Source organism: Cheilinus undulatus, linkage group 21 (genome assembly GCF_018320785.1).
Source record: "Cheilinus undulatus linkage group 21, ASM1832078v1, whole genome shotgun sequence".
NCBI lineage: Eukaryota > Metazoa > Chordata > Actinopteri > Labriformes > Labridae > Cheilinus > Cheilinus undulatus.
Window position 1 is genome coordinate 371,179 of NC_054885.1, and position 12,905 is coordinate 384,083.

General features: G+C 44.3%; 1 protein-coding gene across 1 annotated transcript in view; it reads left to right on the forward strand.

Annotated features, from left to right (window-relative positions):
* LOC121503432 (forkhead box protein K2-like) overlaps nucleotides 1–11,835 on the forward strand; it is a 30,756-nt gene extending 18,921 nt beyond the window's left edge. Inside the window, exons 3-9 of the mRNA XM_041777846.1 lie at nucleotides 4,917–5,070; nucleotides 5,370–5,516; nucleotides 5,621–5,814; nucleotides 6,042–6,244; nucleotides 6,363–6,617; nucleotides 6,718–6,918; nucleotides 10,396–11,835. Of these exons, the coding sequence (XP_041633780.1) occupies nucleotides 4,917–5,070; nucleotides 5,370–5,516; nucleotides 5,621–5,814; nucleotides 6,042–6,244; nucleotides 6,363–6,617; nucleotides 6,718–6,918; nucleotides 10,396–10,610 (1,369 nt within the window). The 3' untranslated portion in view covers nucleotides 10,611–11,835. The remainder of the gene's footprint in view (nucleotides 1–4,916; nucleotides 5,071–5,369; nucleotides 5,517–5,620; nucleotides 5,815–6,041; nucleotides 6,245–6,362; nucleotides 6,618–6,717; nucleotides 6,919–10,395) is intronic.
* The last annotated feature ends 1,070 nt before the right edge of the window (nucleotides 11,836–12,905 follow it).

The window sequence follows — 12,905 nt, forward strand, 5'->3', positions numbered from 1 at the left end:
ATATCACCTTTAAAGGCAAGGATGGAATGTTGTTAAAATGATAAAGGATGATGTCACCTTTAAAGGCAAGGATGGAATGTTGTTAAAATAATAAAAGAATGTCAGCTTTAAAGGCAAGGATGGAATGTTTAAATATTAAAGGATATCACCTTTAAAGGCAAGGATGGAATGTTGTTAAAATGATAAAGGATGATGTCACCTTTAAAGGCAAGGATGGAATGTTGTTAAAATAATAAAAGAATGTCAGCTTTAAAGGCAAGGATGGAATGTTGTTTAAATATTAAAGGATATCACCTTTAAAGGCAAGGGTGGAATGTTGTTAAAATGATAAAGGATGATGTCAACTTTAAAGGCAAGGATAGAATGTGGTTAAAATGATAAAAGAATGTCAGCTTTAAAGGCAAGGATGGAATGTTGTTTAAATATTAAAGGATATCACCTTTAAAGGCAAGGATGGAATGTTGTTAAAATGATAAAGGATGATGTCACCTTTAAAGGCAAGGATGGAATGTTGTTAAAATAATAAAAGAATGTCAGCTTTAAAGGCAAGGATGGAATGTTGTTTAAATATAAAAGCATATATCACCTTTAAAGGCAAGGATGGAATGTTGTTAAAATATTAAAGGATATCACCATTAAAGGCAAGGGTGGAATGTTGTTAAAATGATAAAGGATGATGTCACCTTTAAAGGCAAGGATAGAATGTTGTTAAAATGATAAAAGAATGTCAGCTTTAAAGGCAAGGATGGAATGTTGTTTAAATATTAAAGGATATCACCTTTAAAGGCAAGGATGGAATGTTGTTAAAATGATAAAGGATGATGTCACCTTTAAAGGCAAGGATGGAATGTTGTTAAAATAATAAAAGAATGTCAGTTTTAAAGGCAAGGATGGAATGTTGTTTAAATATTAAAAGATATCACCTTTAAAGGCAAGGATGGAATGTTGTTAAAATGATAAAGGATGATGTCAGCTTTAAAGGCAAGGATGGAATGTTGTTAAAATAATAAAAGGATATCACCTTTAAAGGCAAGGATGGAATGTTGTTAAAATGATAAAGGATGATATCAGCTTTAAAGGCAAGGATGGAATGTTGTTTAAATATTAAAGGACATCACCTTTAAAGGCAAGGATGGAATGTTGTTTGAATGATAAAGGATGATGTCACCTTTAAAGGCAAGGATGGAATGTTGTTAAAATAATAAAAGAATGTCAGCTTTAAAGGCAAGGATGGAATGTTGTTTAAATATTAAAGGATATCACCTTTAAAGGCAAGGATGGAATGTTGTTAAAATGATAAAGGATGATGTCACCTTTAAAGGCAAGGATGGAATGTTGTTAAAATAATAAAAGAATGTCAGCTTTAAAGGCAAGGATGGAATGTTGTTTAAATATTAAAGGATATCACCTTTAAAGGCAAGGGTGGAATGTTGTTAAAATGATAAAGGATGATGTCACCTTTAAAGGCAAGGATAGAATGTTGTTAAAATGATAAAAGAATGTCAGCTTTAAAGGCAAGGATGGAATGTTGTTTAAATATTAAAGGATATCACCTTTAAAGGCAAGGATGGAATGTTGTTAAAATGATAAAGGATGATGTCACCTTTAAAGGCAAGGATGGAATGTTGTTAAAATATTAAAGGATATCACCTTTAAAGGCAAGGATGGAATGTTGTTTGAATGATAAAGGATGATGTCACCTTTAAAGGCAAGGATGGAATGTTTTGTAGACATTAAAAGATGTCATCAATAGCAGAGGATGGAATGTTTTATAGACCTAAAAAGATGATGTCATCAATAGCAGAGGATTGACTGTTTTATAGACATTAAAAGATGATGTCATCAGTAGCAGAGGATGGTATGTTTTTTAGACATTAAATGATGATGTCATCAATAGCAGAGGATGGAATGTTTTATAGACATTAAAAGATGATATCAATAGCAGAGGATGGAATGTTTTGTAGACATTAAAAAATGACGACATTTTGGGCAGACAAGGAATGTTTCATAGATAATAAAGGATGATGTCATCTTCAAAGGCACGGATGAAACGCGCTATAAACATTAAAAGACGAGACTTTAACCGCCAGCGTGGAATGCTTAATGAATTTTAAAGGTTGACGTCATCTTCAAAGACAAGGATGGAATGTTTATTTAAATTTAAAGGATGTCGCCATCATCTAAGTTTAGGATGGGATGTTTAGTACATTTTATGGGATGATGTCATCTTCCAAGACAAGGATGGAATTTTTAATAAATACTAAAGGATGACGTAATCTTCAAAGAAAAGGATGGAACATTGGTGAAGCTGGGGGCTTTTTCCCTCCATTTTTGTCCAATTATGGGCTATAATAAAGGACAGACACCATGAGGGAAAGCTTGTTGGTATTTCTGTGTTGTAATAATGATAGAATGTCAAAGTATGCTTTAACCTCCTGATCAGTGCGTGTACTAAGAAAAGGCCCCCTCTCTCTCTTAACCCTTAAATGACCTTGGACTGTCCGCTGACCTTGACGTGGCCCCTGCATGGTGATCAGCTTAGGCTTAGTTGAGACACTACAGGGCTCAGAGATGTACTAGCTCAATCTCAGACACCTAGATCCTCTCGACCTCTTGATCTCAGCCAGATGGCTCCAAACCAACAACCTCTGTTATACTTTCAAAGGTGATGTCACCAAACACGCTCACAGTTGGTTAACAATCAATACAAGGTAAAAACACCTGAACCAGCAGGTGAATCATCTGTGGGAATCCTGACAGATCTGTGTTTGGTCCTCCAACATCACCAGTCCCCTGAGTGCTAACACATATAAAATGATCTGTTACAGTCAGCCTCCTTTTCCCTTCATTAGAACGATGATTAGAGGTACTTAAGGTCTGAATGTGTTGGTGCTCTGGGCCTGATTGTGGCTCCTAAAGACTGCGGTATTTCTGAGGAGGTAGAGTGATTTCCATAGATGTGGGCCAAAAGTGAGCCACTGCAGCAAAGACTGCAGAAGATCCAAACCAGGGACAGAATGGTGCTAAATACAGACTTCTTTTTTTTCTTTCATTTTTAGAATAATGACCTTTTACTGGAAACTAAACCGTACTTTCTCTGTACCCTTTAAATAATGCACATTAATTCCTTCTACATTTACTCTTTTGAAACATGTAAGCATTATAAAAACAATGTGTAGCTGCAGCCTGAGGAAGGTTTGACATCAGTGACCTGGAAAAACCTGAGCCCAAACTGTGCTCGAGTACTCCTCCCACTTCACTGATCCTAGGCGAGTGTCGACCTGAGTCGTTGCCGCACTGTCTTCTTCTTCTTTGTTCTATTTCATAGTGCCACTGTACCACATTGTGTACGGTCGTAAAATGTGCTTGAGCATGGAACAGTGTTACTGATGTGAACCAGTGCAGACCAGAGGGGGACCAATCATGTGTGATGTGAAACCATCTTTAGAATTGTTTTGTGTCTACTCTGGTTGCATTCATGTCTACGCGCCATGCTCGAGTACAGTATGGTTGCATTCATGTCTATGTGCTATGCTCGAGTATGGTATGGCTGCATTCACGTCTACGCGCCATGCTCGAGTACGGTATGGCTGCATTCATGTCTATATGCCATGCTCGAGTACGGTATGGCTGCATTCACGTCTACGCGCCATGCTCGAGTACGGTATGGCTGCATTCATGTCTATACGCCATGCTCGAGTACGGTATGGCTGCATTCATGTCTAAACCCAATGCCCGAGTACGGTATGGCTGCATTCGTGTCTACACGCCATGCTCGAGTACAGTATGGTTGCATTCATGTCTATGTGCTATGCTCCAGTACGGTATGGTTGCATTCACGTCTATGCGCCATGCTTGAGTACGGTATGGTTGCATTCACGTCTATGCGCCATGCTTGAGTACGATATGGCTGCATTCATGTCTGTGTGCTATGCTCGAGTACAGTATGGCTGCATTCACGTCTATGTGCCATGCTTGAGTACGGTATGGCTGCATTCATGTCTATACGCCATGCTTGAGTACGGTATGGCTGCATTCAGGTCTACACGCCATGCTCGAGTACGGTATGGCTGCATTCATGTCTGTGTGCTATGCTCGAGTACGGTATGGCTGCATTCACGTCTATGCGCCATGCTTGAGTATGGTATGGTTGCATTCACACTTTTCAGATGAAACAGACTTTTGGTGCCAGTTGTCCTCGAGCATGGTTTTATTCACTTCTGCACATTGCTCAAGTACACATGAATCATACATGGGACTCATCAGTGAGTAGAGTGTGAAGGTCAGTTCTTAATGTCACTTGTCATGTAAGTTCAGCTCCAACAACTTTTACACTGTACTTGCTGATGAAAACCCCGTAGTCGAGCATAGTAGCGTTCACATCTTCTGTACACCGTGCTTGAGTCCACAGGAATCCTGCTGATCCATTATGTCAGGCTCAAGATCACGTCCTGTAGACTTGTGTTCACTCTGATCTATTGAACCAGACTTTAGGGTCAACTGAACTCGAGCATGGTGCCTGAATAAATTAGTCCTTGGCTTTAGTCATGTGACTTTAGTATGGCTGCATTGTGCTCCATGAATCATGCCTGATGTCACCTTTTCAAGCAGGTATGGGTGATTCACTGATTTATTAGGACTCTTCCAACCATGCTCGAGCACAGGGTGCTCATCAGTGAGTAGAGCTGTACACCCAGAACAGTCGTGTCCTCTCTGCACAGGTGCATTTATCCTTTGAGCTGCAGAGTAGATGTTGCTGGAGTCTCTAAAATAATAGTAGCACTGTTCTGATTTTATTGATTATATTAGTCTTGCTTCTGTACATGTGTGTGTAATCTTGACATCATTAGAAATGTGTGAAACCTCACCTCGTTGACCGTGTTTTTTGTTTGTTTGTTTGTTTGTTTTTTCCACAGTGCTGCTAACTCGTGCCCCTCCAGTCCACGGGGCGCCGGATCCTCAGGCTACAGGATGGGTGGTCGTATGGTCAGCTCTGCAGAGCTGCAGCTCATAAACGACAACTCCCAGCCTGAGAATGACAAAGACGCCTCTGGAGGGGACAGTCCTAAGGTGGGAGGAGAGTGGCGCTCTCCTAATCTTTAGTCGCTCCTTCATGTTCACTGTTTCTGATAAAAATCCTCCAGATTCATGTCAGGGACTTTGGTCCTCTCTTTTCTCTGCCATCTTTGGTTCATGCATGTTAAATAGCTCACGTCTCACCACGACTCCACCAACCTAATGTCTGTAGTAGAGAGATGGCAGTAAAAATAACTGAATATAAAAACCCTCCTAAAATCTTTAAAGCCAAATGAAGCGGCAGTGATTTTAAAGTGATCAGTGACTTAACCTCCGTGTCTCCTCGGCTCCAGGACGACTCCAAACCTCCGTACTCCTATGCACAGCTGATCGTCCAGGCTATCACCCTCGCCACAGACAAACAGCTCACACTTAACGGCATCTACAATCACATCACAAAGAATTATCCTTACTACAGGACGGCCGACAAGGGTTGGCAGGTAAGGACAGATACCCTCGAGTCCTGGACCAGAACCTCGGTCTGTATTCACCCTCCAAACAGATCCCATACATCCGTTTAAACTTCCCCTCCTTCTGTGTCCAGAACTCGATCCGTCACAACCTGTCGCTGAACCGCTACTTCATCAAGGTGGCAAGGTCGCAGGAGGAGCCGGGGAAAGGCTCGTTCTGGAGGATAGACCCGTCCTCAGAGGCCAAGCTCATTGAGCAGGCCTTCAGGAAACGACGGCCCCGGGGGGTCCCATGCTTCAGGACCCCGCATGGACCGCTGTCATCAAGGTATGCCTCCACGCCGTTTTATCTCCAAGTGTTACAGAGGTTTTCTATGTCTGCATGTTCAACATCCCACAGAGATGCTTCATTGATGCACATTTCTACAAACAGAGTTCTACAGCTGTGGCTCTGCTGTTAGAATCTACAATATTCTCAGTTTTCATCTATATTAAAAAATCGTGCAGAGACCTCGTTCTGTCGTCTTTAACTGACTCCGTGTCTCTGACCCTCAGGAGTGCCCCGGCGTCTCCCAATCACTCGGGCGTCCTCTCTGCTCACTCCAGCGGGGTCCAGACCCCCGACAGTCTGTCACGAGAGGGCTCTCCGGTCCCCCTGGAGCTGGACACCTCCTCTAATCCCGCTCCCACCTCCACGGCGGCGGTCCAGCCCAAACTGGCGGTCATCCAGGAAGCACGCTTTGCACAAAACACACCAGGTATTCCACCTGTTCTCATGTAATTATCCTCCTATATTTACCTGTGTAACTACACCTGTCCACAAACACACCTGGATCTCTCTAGTACATAAATGGTTAATGTCTCTGCGGTCTCCAGGCTCGCCTGTCAACAACCAGCCGGTACTCATAGCAGTCCAGCGTCAGTTACCTCAGACCATCAAGCCGGTGACCTACACTATGGCGTCCCCAGTGAGCACCAGCACCTCCCAGCCGGCGGTCCAGACGGTCCACGTCCTTCAGCAGATCCCTGCAGGCTCCCTCAGCCCCGCTGGCACCGCCGTCATCGCCCAGCAGGCCGCCATCATCAACAAGAGCGAGCTGCAGGAGAACGGAGAGCACGCAGAGGTCAAAGGTGAGAAATGGTGACAAGTAAAATCTCCAGGCTAACCTTTTCTAACCTGGTGTCACTGTGTTTAGTTTGAATAACCCGCTGTCCCCCCCCCACCACACAGTCAAAGTGGAGACGGTCCCCGCCATCACCTCTATAGGCGGCTCCAGTCGCATCATCCAGAGCACCCAGTCCGCCACATCCCTGCAGACCGTCACCATCGTGCAGCCGGCCCCCATGGGTCAGCACCAGCTGCCCATCAAGGCCATCACACAGAACGGCACCCACAGCATCACCACTGCCATCCAGGGCGCCGGCAGCTCCGGTGAGGAACTAACCCAGCCAACTATATATATATAATATACAGTCATGGATGAAAGTATTGGCACCCCTGGAATTTTTCCAGAAAATACACCATTTCTCCCAGAAATTGTTGCAGTTACAAATGTTTTTGGTATACATGTGTTTATTTCCTTTGTGTTCATTGGAACAACACAAAAAATCTGAAGAAAAAATACAAAATTTACATAATTTTACACAAAACTCAAAAAAATGTGCCGGACAAAATGATTGGCACCCTCAACTTAATATTTGTTTGCACACCCTTGGGAAAAAATAACTGAAACCAATCACTTCCTATAACCATCAACAAGCTTCTTACACCTCTCAGCTGGAATTTTGGACCACTCTTCTTTTGCAAACTGCTCCAGGTCTCTCAGATTTGAAGGGTGCTTCTTCAACAGCAGTTCTGAGATCTCTCCATATGTGTTTAATGGGATTTAGATCTGGACTCATTGCTGGCCACTTCAGAACTCTCCAGCTTTGTCTCCAACCATTTCTTGGTGCTTTCTGAGGTATGTTTGGGGTCATTGTCCTGCTGGAACACCCATGACCTCTGACCCAGACCCAGCTTTCTGACACTAGGCCCTACATTGTGGCCCAAAATCTTTTGATAGTCTCCAGATTTCATGATTCCTTGCACACAGTCAAGGCACCCAGTGCCAGAGGCAGCAAAACAACCCCAAAACATCCTTGAAGCTCCACCATGTTTGACTGTAGGTACTGTGTTCTTTTCTTTGTAGGCCTCATTCTGTTTTCTGTAAACAGTAGAATGACGTGCTTTTCCAAAAAGCTCTACCTTAGTCTCATCTGTCCACTAAATGTTCTCCCAGAAGGATTGAGGCTTACTCAGGTACATTTTTACAAACTCCAGTCTGGCTTTTTTCTGTCTCTTTGTCAGCAGTGGGGTTCTCCTGGGTCTCCTGCCATAGCGCTTCATCTCATTCAGATGACCACGTATGGTCCCAGCTGACACTTTAGCACCCTGAGTCTGCAGGACAGCCTGAATCTGTGTGGAAGTTGACTGAGGATGTTTATCCTCCATTCCAACTATCCTGCGTTGCATTCTTTTGTCAGTTTTTCTCTTCCGTCCACGTCCAGGGAGATTAGCCACAGCTCCATGGTTATAAACTTCTTGATTATATTACACACAGTGGACAAAGGAATCTCAGGATCTCTGGAGATGGTCTTTAACCTTGAGATTGTTCATATTTTTCTATAGTTTTGCTTCTCAAGTCCTCAGACAGTTCTGGGCTCCTCTTCCTCTTCTCCATGCTTGGTGTGACAGACACACAACACAAAGGCTGAGTCAACTTTTAGACATTCTAACTGGCTTCAGGTGTGATTTCTAGATTGCCAGCACCTGTTACTGCCACAGGTGAGTTTAAATGAGCATCACATGCTGGAAATAAAATGATTTACCCACAGTTTTAAAAGGGGGACAATCATTTTGTCTGGCCCATTTTTTTGAGTTTTATGTAAATTATGTCAATTTTGTATTTTTTCTTCAGATTTTTTGTGTTGTTCCAATGAACATAAAGGAAATAAACACATGTATACCAAAAACATTTGTAACTGCAACAATACTTTCGTCCATGACTGTATATACCTGTAACAGCCGTAAATATCAGCCTGTATTGGGCCTGTCAGTTTTAATTGTCTCCATTTATCAGCTGTAATAATTGGCTTTTATTGGGTCTATTTTGGCTACATTGAGATTATAATGGCTGTAAATAATGGCTTATGAAATACCAGCCTACTGCTGTGAATATTGGCTGATATCAGCTTTCAATGTCGGCCTGTATCAGCTGTTAATGTCTTTATCTGCTGACAGTATTGGCCTATATCAGGCCAATATTGGCTGTAAATATGAATCTGTCTCTGCGGTACATAATTCAAATACCAGCCTGTCTATAGCCTGTGTCAACTGTAAATATCAGCTGTAAATATCTGCCTGTATGGGCTGTTTGTATGATTAAGTTTGTAGAGTTTAAGACAGGACTGGCATGCTAACATCAGGACTAGGGTGCTAACATCAGTACTAGGGTGCTAACATCAGTACTGGCGTGCTAACATCAGGACTAGGGTGCTAACATCAGGACTAGCGTGCTAACATCAGGGCGAGTGTGCTAACATCAGTACTGGCGTGCTAACATCAGGACTGGCGTGCTAACATCAGGGCTAGCGTGCTAACATCAGCGGGTATTAGCTGGTAAAGATCTCTGTAAAAGTCCAGTCTCATGCTAACCTTGGTTCTTCTTTAGTCTCACAGTTGTTTTCTGATTCAAAGGACTGATTAAGTATAAAAGTGAATTGTCTTTTAACCCCGCCCCCTGGTTACCTCTCTCTCTATTGCTCTCTCTCTCTCTCTTTATTTCTCTCTCTCCCTCTCTCTCTCTTTCTCTCTCTCTCTCTCTCTCGGTAACTCTTTCTCTTTCTTTCTCGCTCTCTCTCTCTCTCTCTTGCGCTCTCTCTCGCTCTCTCTTTCTCTCTTGCTCTCTCTCTCTCCCTCTCTCTTGCTCTCTCTCTCTCTCTTTCTCTCTCGTTCTTTCTCTCTCTCTCTTTCTCTCTCATTCTTTCTCTCTCTCTCTCTCTTTCTCTCGTTCTTTCTCTCTCTCTCTTTCTCTCTCATTCTTTCTCTCTCTCTCTCTCTTTCTCTCGTTCTTTCTCTCTCTCTCTTTCTCTCGCTCTCTCTCTCTTTCTCTTGTGCTCTCTCTCTCTTTTTCTCTCTCGTTCTTTCTCCCCCTCTCTCGCTCTCTCTCTTGTTCTTTCTCTCTCGCTCTCTCTCTCTCCCTCTCTCTTTCGCTCTCTCTCACTCTCTCTCTCTTGCTCTGTCTCTTTTTCTTTCTTTCTCGCTCGCTCTCTCTCTCTTGCTCTCTCTCTCTCTCTCGTGCTCTCTCTTGCTCTCTCGCTCTCTTTATCTCTCTCCCTCTCTCTCTCTCTCTCTCGCTCTCTCTCTTTCTCTTTCGCTCTCTCTCTCTCGCTCTCTCTCTTTCTCTTGCGCTCTCTCTCTTTTTCTCTCTCGTTCGCTCTCTTGCTCTCTCTCTCTCTCTCTCTCGCTCTCTCTCTCTCTTTCGCTCTCGTTCTTTCTCTCTCTCTCACTCTCTCTCGCTCTCTCTCTCTCGCTCTCTCTCTCACTCTCTCGCGCTCTCTCTCTCTCGCTCTCTCTTGCTCTCTCTCGCTCGCTCTCGCTCTCTCTCTCTCTCGCTCTCTCTCTCTCTTTCTCTCTCGTTCTTTCTCTCTCTCTCGCTTTCTCTCGCTCTCTCTCGCTCTCTTTCTCTCTCTTGCTTTCTCTCTCTCTCCCTCTCTCTCTCTCTCTCGCTCTCTCTCTTCCTCTTGCGCGCTCTCTCTCTCTCTCTTTCTCTCTCTCGCTTTCTCTCGCTCTCTCTCTCTCTCTCTCTTTCTCTCTCGCTTTCTCTCTCTCGCTCTCTCTCGCTCTCTCTCTCTCTGTCCCTCTCCCCAGCTCCAGTCGTGGCGAGCCCCCTCCACCTGTTGGCGGCCCACGCTTCGGCCTCGGCCTCCCTCCCCACCAAACGACAAAACGGAGACCAGGCATCCAGCGAACAGCCGGACGCCAAACGCATCAAATCAGAGGTGGATGACACGGCCCCGCCCTCCTCTAACAACGCCGCTGCAGATTCAGACTCGTCAGCCGCTAACGACAGCCACCTCAACTAGTTTGTAGGCCCCTCCCCCCACGCCACACTCAGCCCCCCACCACCTCCTCCTCCTCTTCTTCTTCACGGTTTCTCCCTCGTCCCTGTCGTTCGTTTCGTTTCTCCTCTTCACTGACTCCCCGGTGCCAAACGGAGACTCCTAATTTCACTTGTTTTGGACAGCGTCAGAAGGAAAGTCCACCCTTTAACTGGAACGTTGAGAACAAAACCAGAAGGCAAAGGTTCCTGCTACAGGAGAGAGAGACTAAAAACCACAGGAAGCCTTAACAACATTAACCCTTAAAGAGCTGACCTCACACGGCCGCAGCGGGGACGTCTGCTCGGGCCGGGCGCCACCTTTCTGTCACATCTACCTCAGAGCAGATTGGAGACGCCGGCAGCCAGCGGAGAACAGCCACCCCATCCCCGCCGGGCCCGGGACCTGCCGGGACGGCTCTGGACCAACGAAGCGGCGAGGGAGACGAGAACGGACGGTTTGGAAAAGGGATCAAACTGGGAGCTAAAATTCCTGAAACTGGCAGCTAGCCTCTCACAGTACTGACCTTCCTTTATCGCAGCTGTACGTAGACATGCAGTATTTCTGTTCACACGTGGAGCATAGGATCTTTTTTAACTTCTCTAGCTAATTTAAAGAGAGGAAGCGTCCTGAACCACCAGGTCGGAGACATTTCGCTGACTGCATTAGACTTTTTTATGTGGACTTCCTTTTTTCTGTTGGGTGAAACAGTGTACTAGTTTTTTTGGTAATATTTGTTTTCCCCTCGTTCTGACATATCCGTATGAATCTTGGCTTAGTTATTCCTACATATTTTAATACTTGCACAGATAACCGATATAAGCATATGAAATCTCCATGTGTAGTTCCAGATGTTGACCTTTGACCTTGCATGTATCCGACATGAACGAAGATGTAAAGAGGAAAAAAAAGAGCTGTGCTTTATCCAGACCAGACCTGCACTTGATTCAATGTTTGTGTTTCCACCTCCTCCTCTTTATTTTCTCCTCCTCCTCCTCTTCCTCTCCTCGGCTGTGTTGACGTTGTGGTGTTGGCAGACCCCTCCCCCTGCTCCTCCCCCTCCTCCCTCCATTATTTTACTCTGTTCTGGCGACCCGGCGAGTCTGTTTCTGATTGTACACGTTCCAACGATAGTAAAGAAAAAATTGATGTTTGTTCTGCTTCAGTGGAGAAATGCTTTTTTTTTTAAATAAATTAATTTAAAGCCCTCTCTGTGACTCCGGCTGATTCTGGTGAATAATCACAAAATTAATGCAGCATTTATGCTTAAATTAGGATCAATGAAGGTCCATCATAGTGCAGTCAATTTGTATCTTGTGCGTTATCGTCTCTGGCAGCACTCTGGTTAATCTGGCTCAGTTAAGGCAGTTCCACTCCTGGCCACACGGGGGCAGCAGAGGAGAGTCTAACAGGCTGTGAGGCTGTGGCAGCATCTCTACCAGTCCACGATCAGACATCAACAAGGAGCTGTAAGGGAATATTCTAGATTTGATCAATGAACCCTCACCTCTCATTAATCTGCTGATCTGACAAAAATAAAAGCATCTGAATGCCATTCCTAGCACCAATAAATCCTGTTTTCCAGGGTTAAAACCTCTTATCTGATCAAACATAGATCCTTCTGAGGTGTAAACAGGATTTACTGACAAGAAGACCTGAAGGAAACTAATAGAACTGAAAATAACTGCCTCAAAAACAAAGAAATCTACAAACAGACAGAAGGGTTAAGGTTAGAAACAAACTGAAGATGAAATCCATTAAAATAAGATTTACCAATGCAGAGAAACATAAAAGAAGAAACACAAGTCTACTTCATGAACCAGCAACAGTTCAACATCAGATAACATTCTGATACAGACCCCGATAAACCCAGAGACTGGACCCCGATAAACCCAGAGACTGGACCCTGATAAACCCAGAAGATGGACCCTGATAAACCCAGAGACTGGACCCTAAAAAACCCAGAGAATGGACCCTGATAAACCCAGAGAATGGACCCTGATAAACCCAGAAGATGGACCCTGATAAACCCAGAGACTGGACCCTGATAAACCCAGAGACTGGACCCTAAAAAACCCAGAGAATGGACCCTGATAAACCCAGAAGATGGACCCTGATAAACCCAGAGACTGGACCCTGAAAAACCCAGAGACTGGACCCTGATAAACCCAGAGAATGGACCCTAAAAAACCCAGAGAATGGACCCTGATAAACCCAGAAGATGGACCCTGATAAACCCAGAGACTGGACCCTGAAAAACCCAGAGACTGGACCCTGATA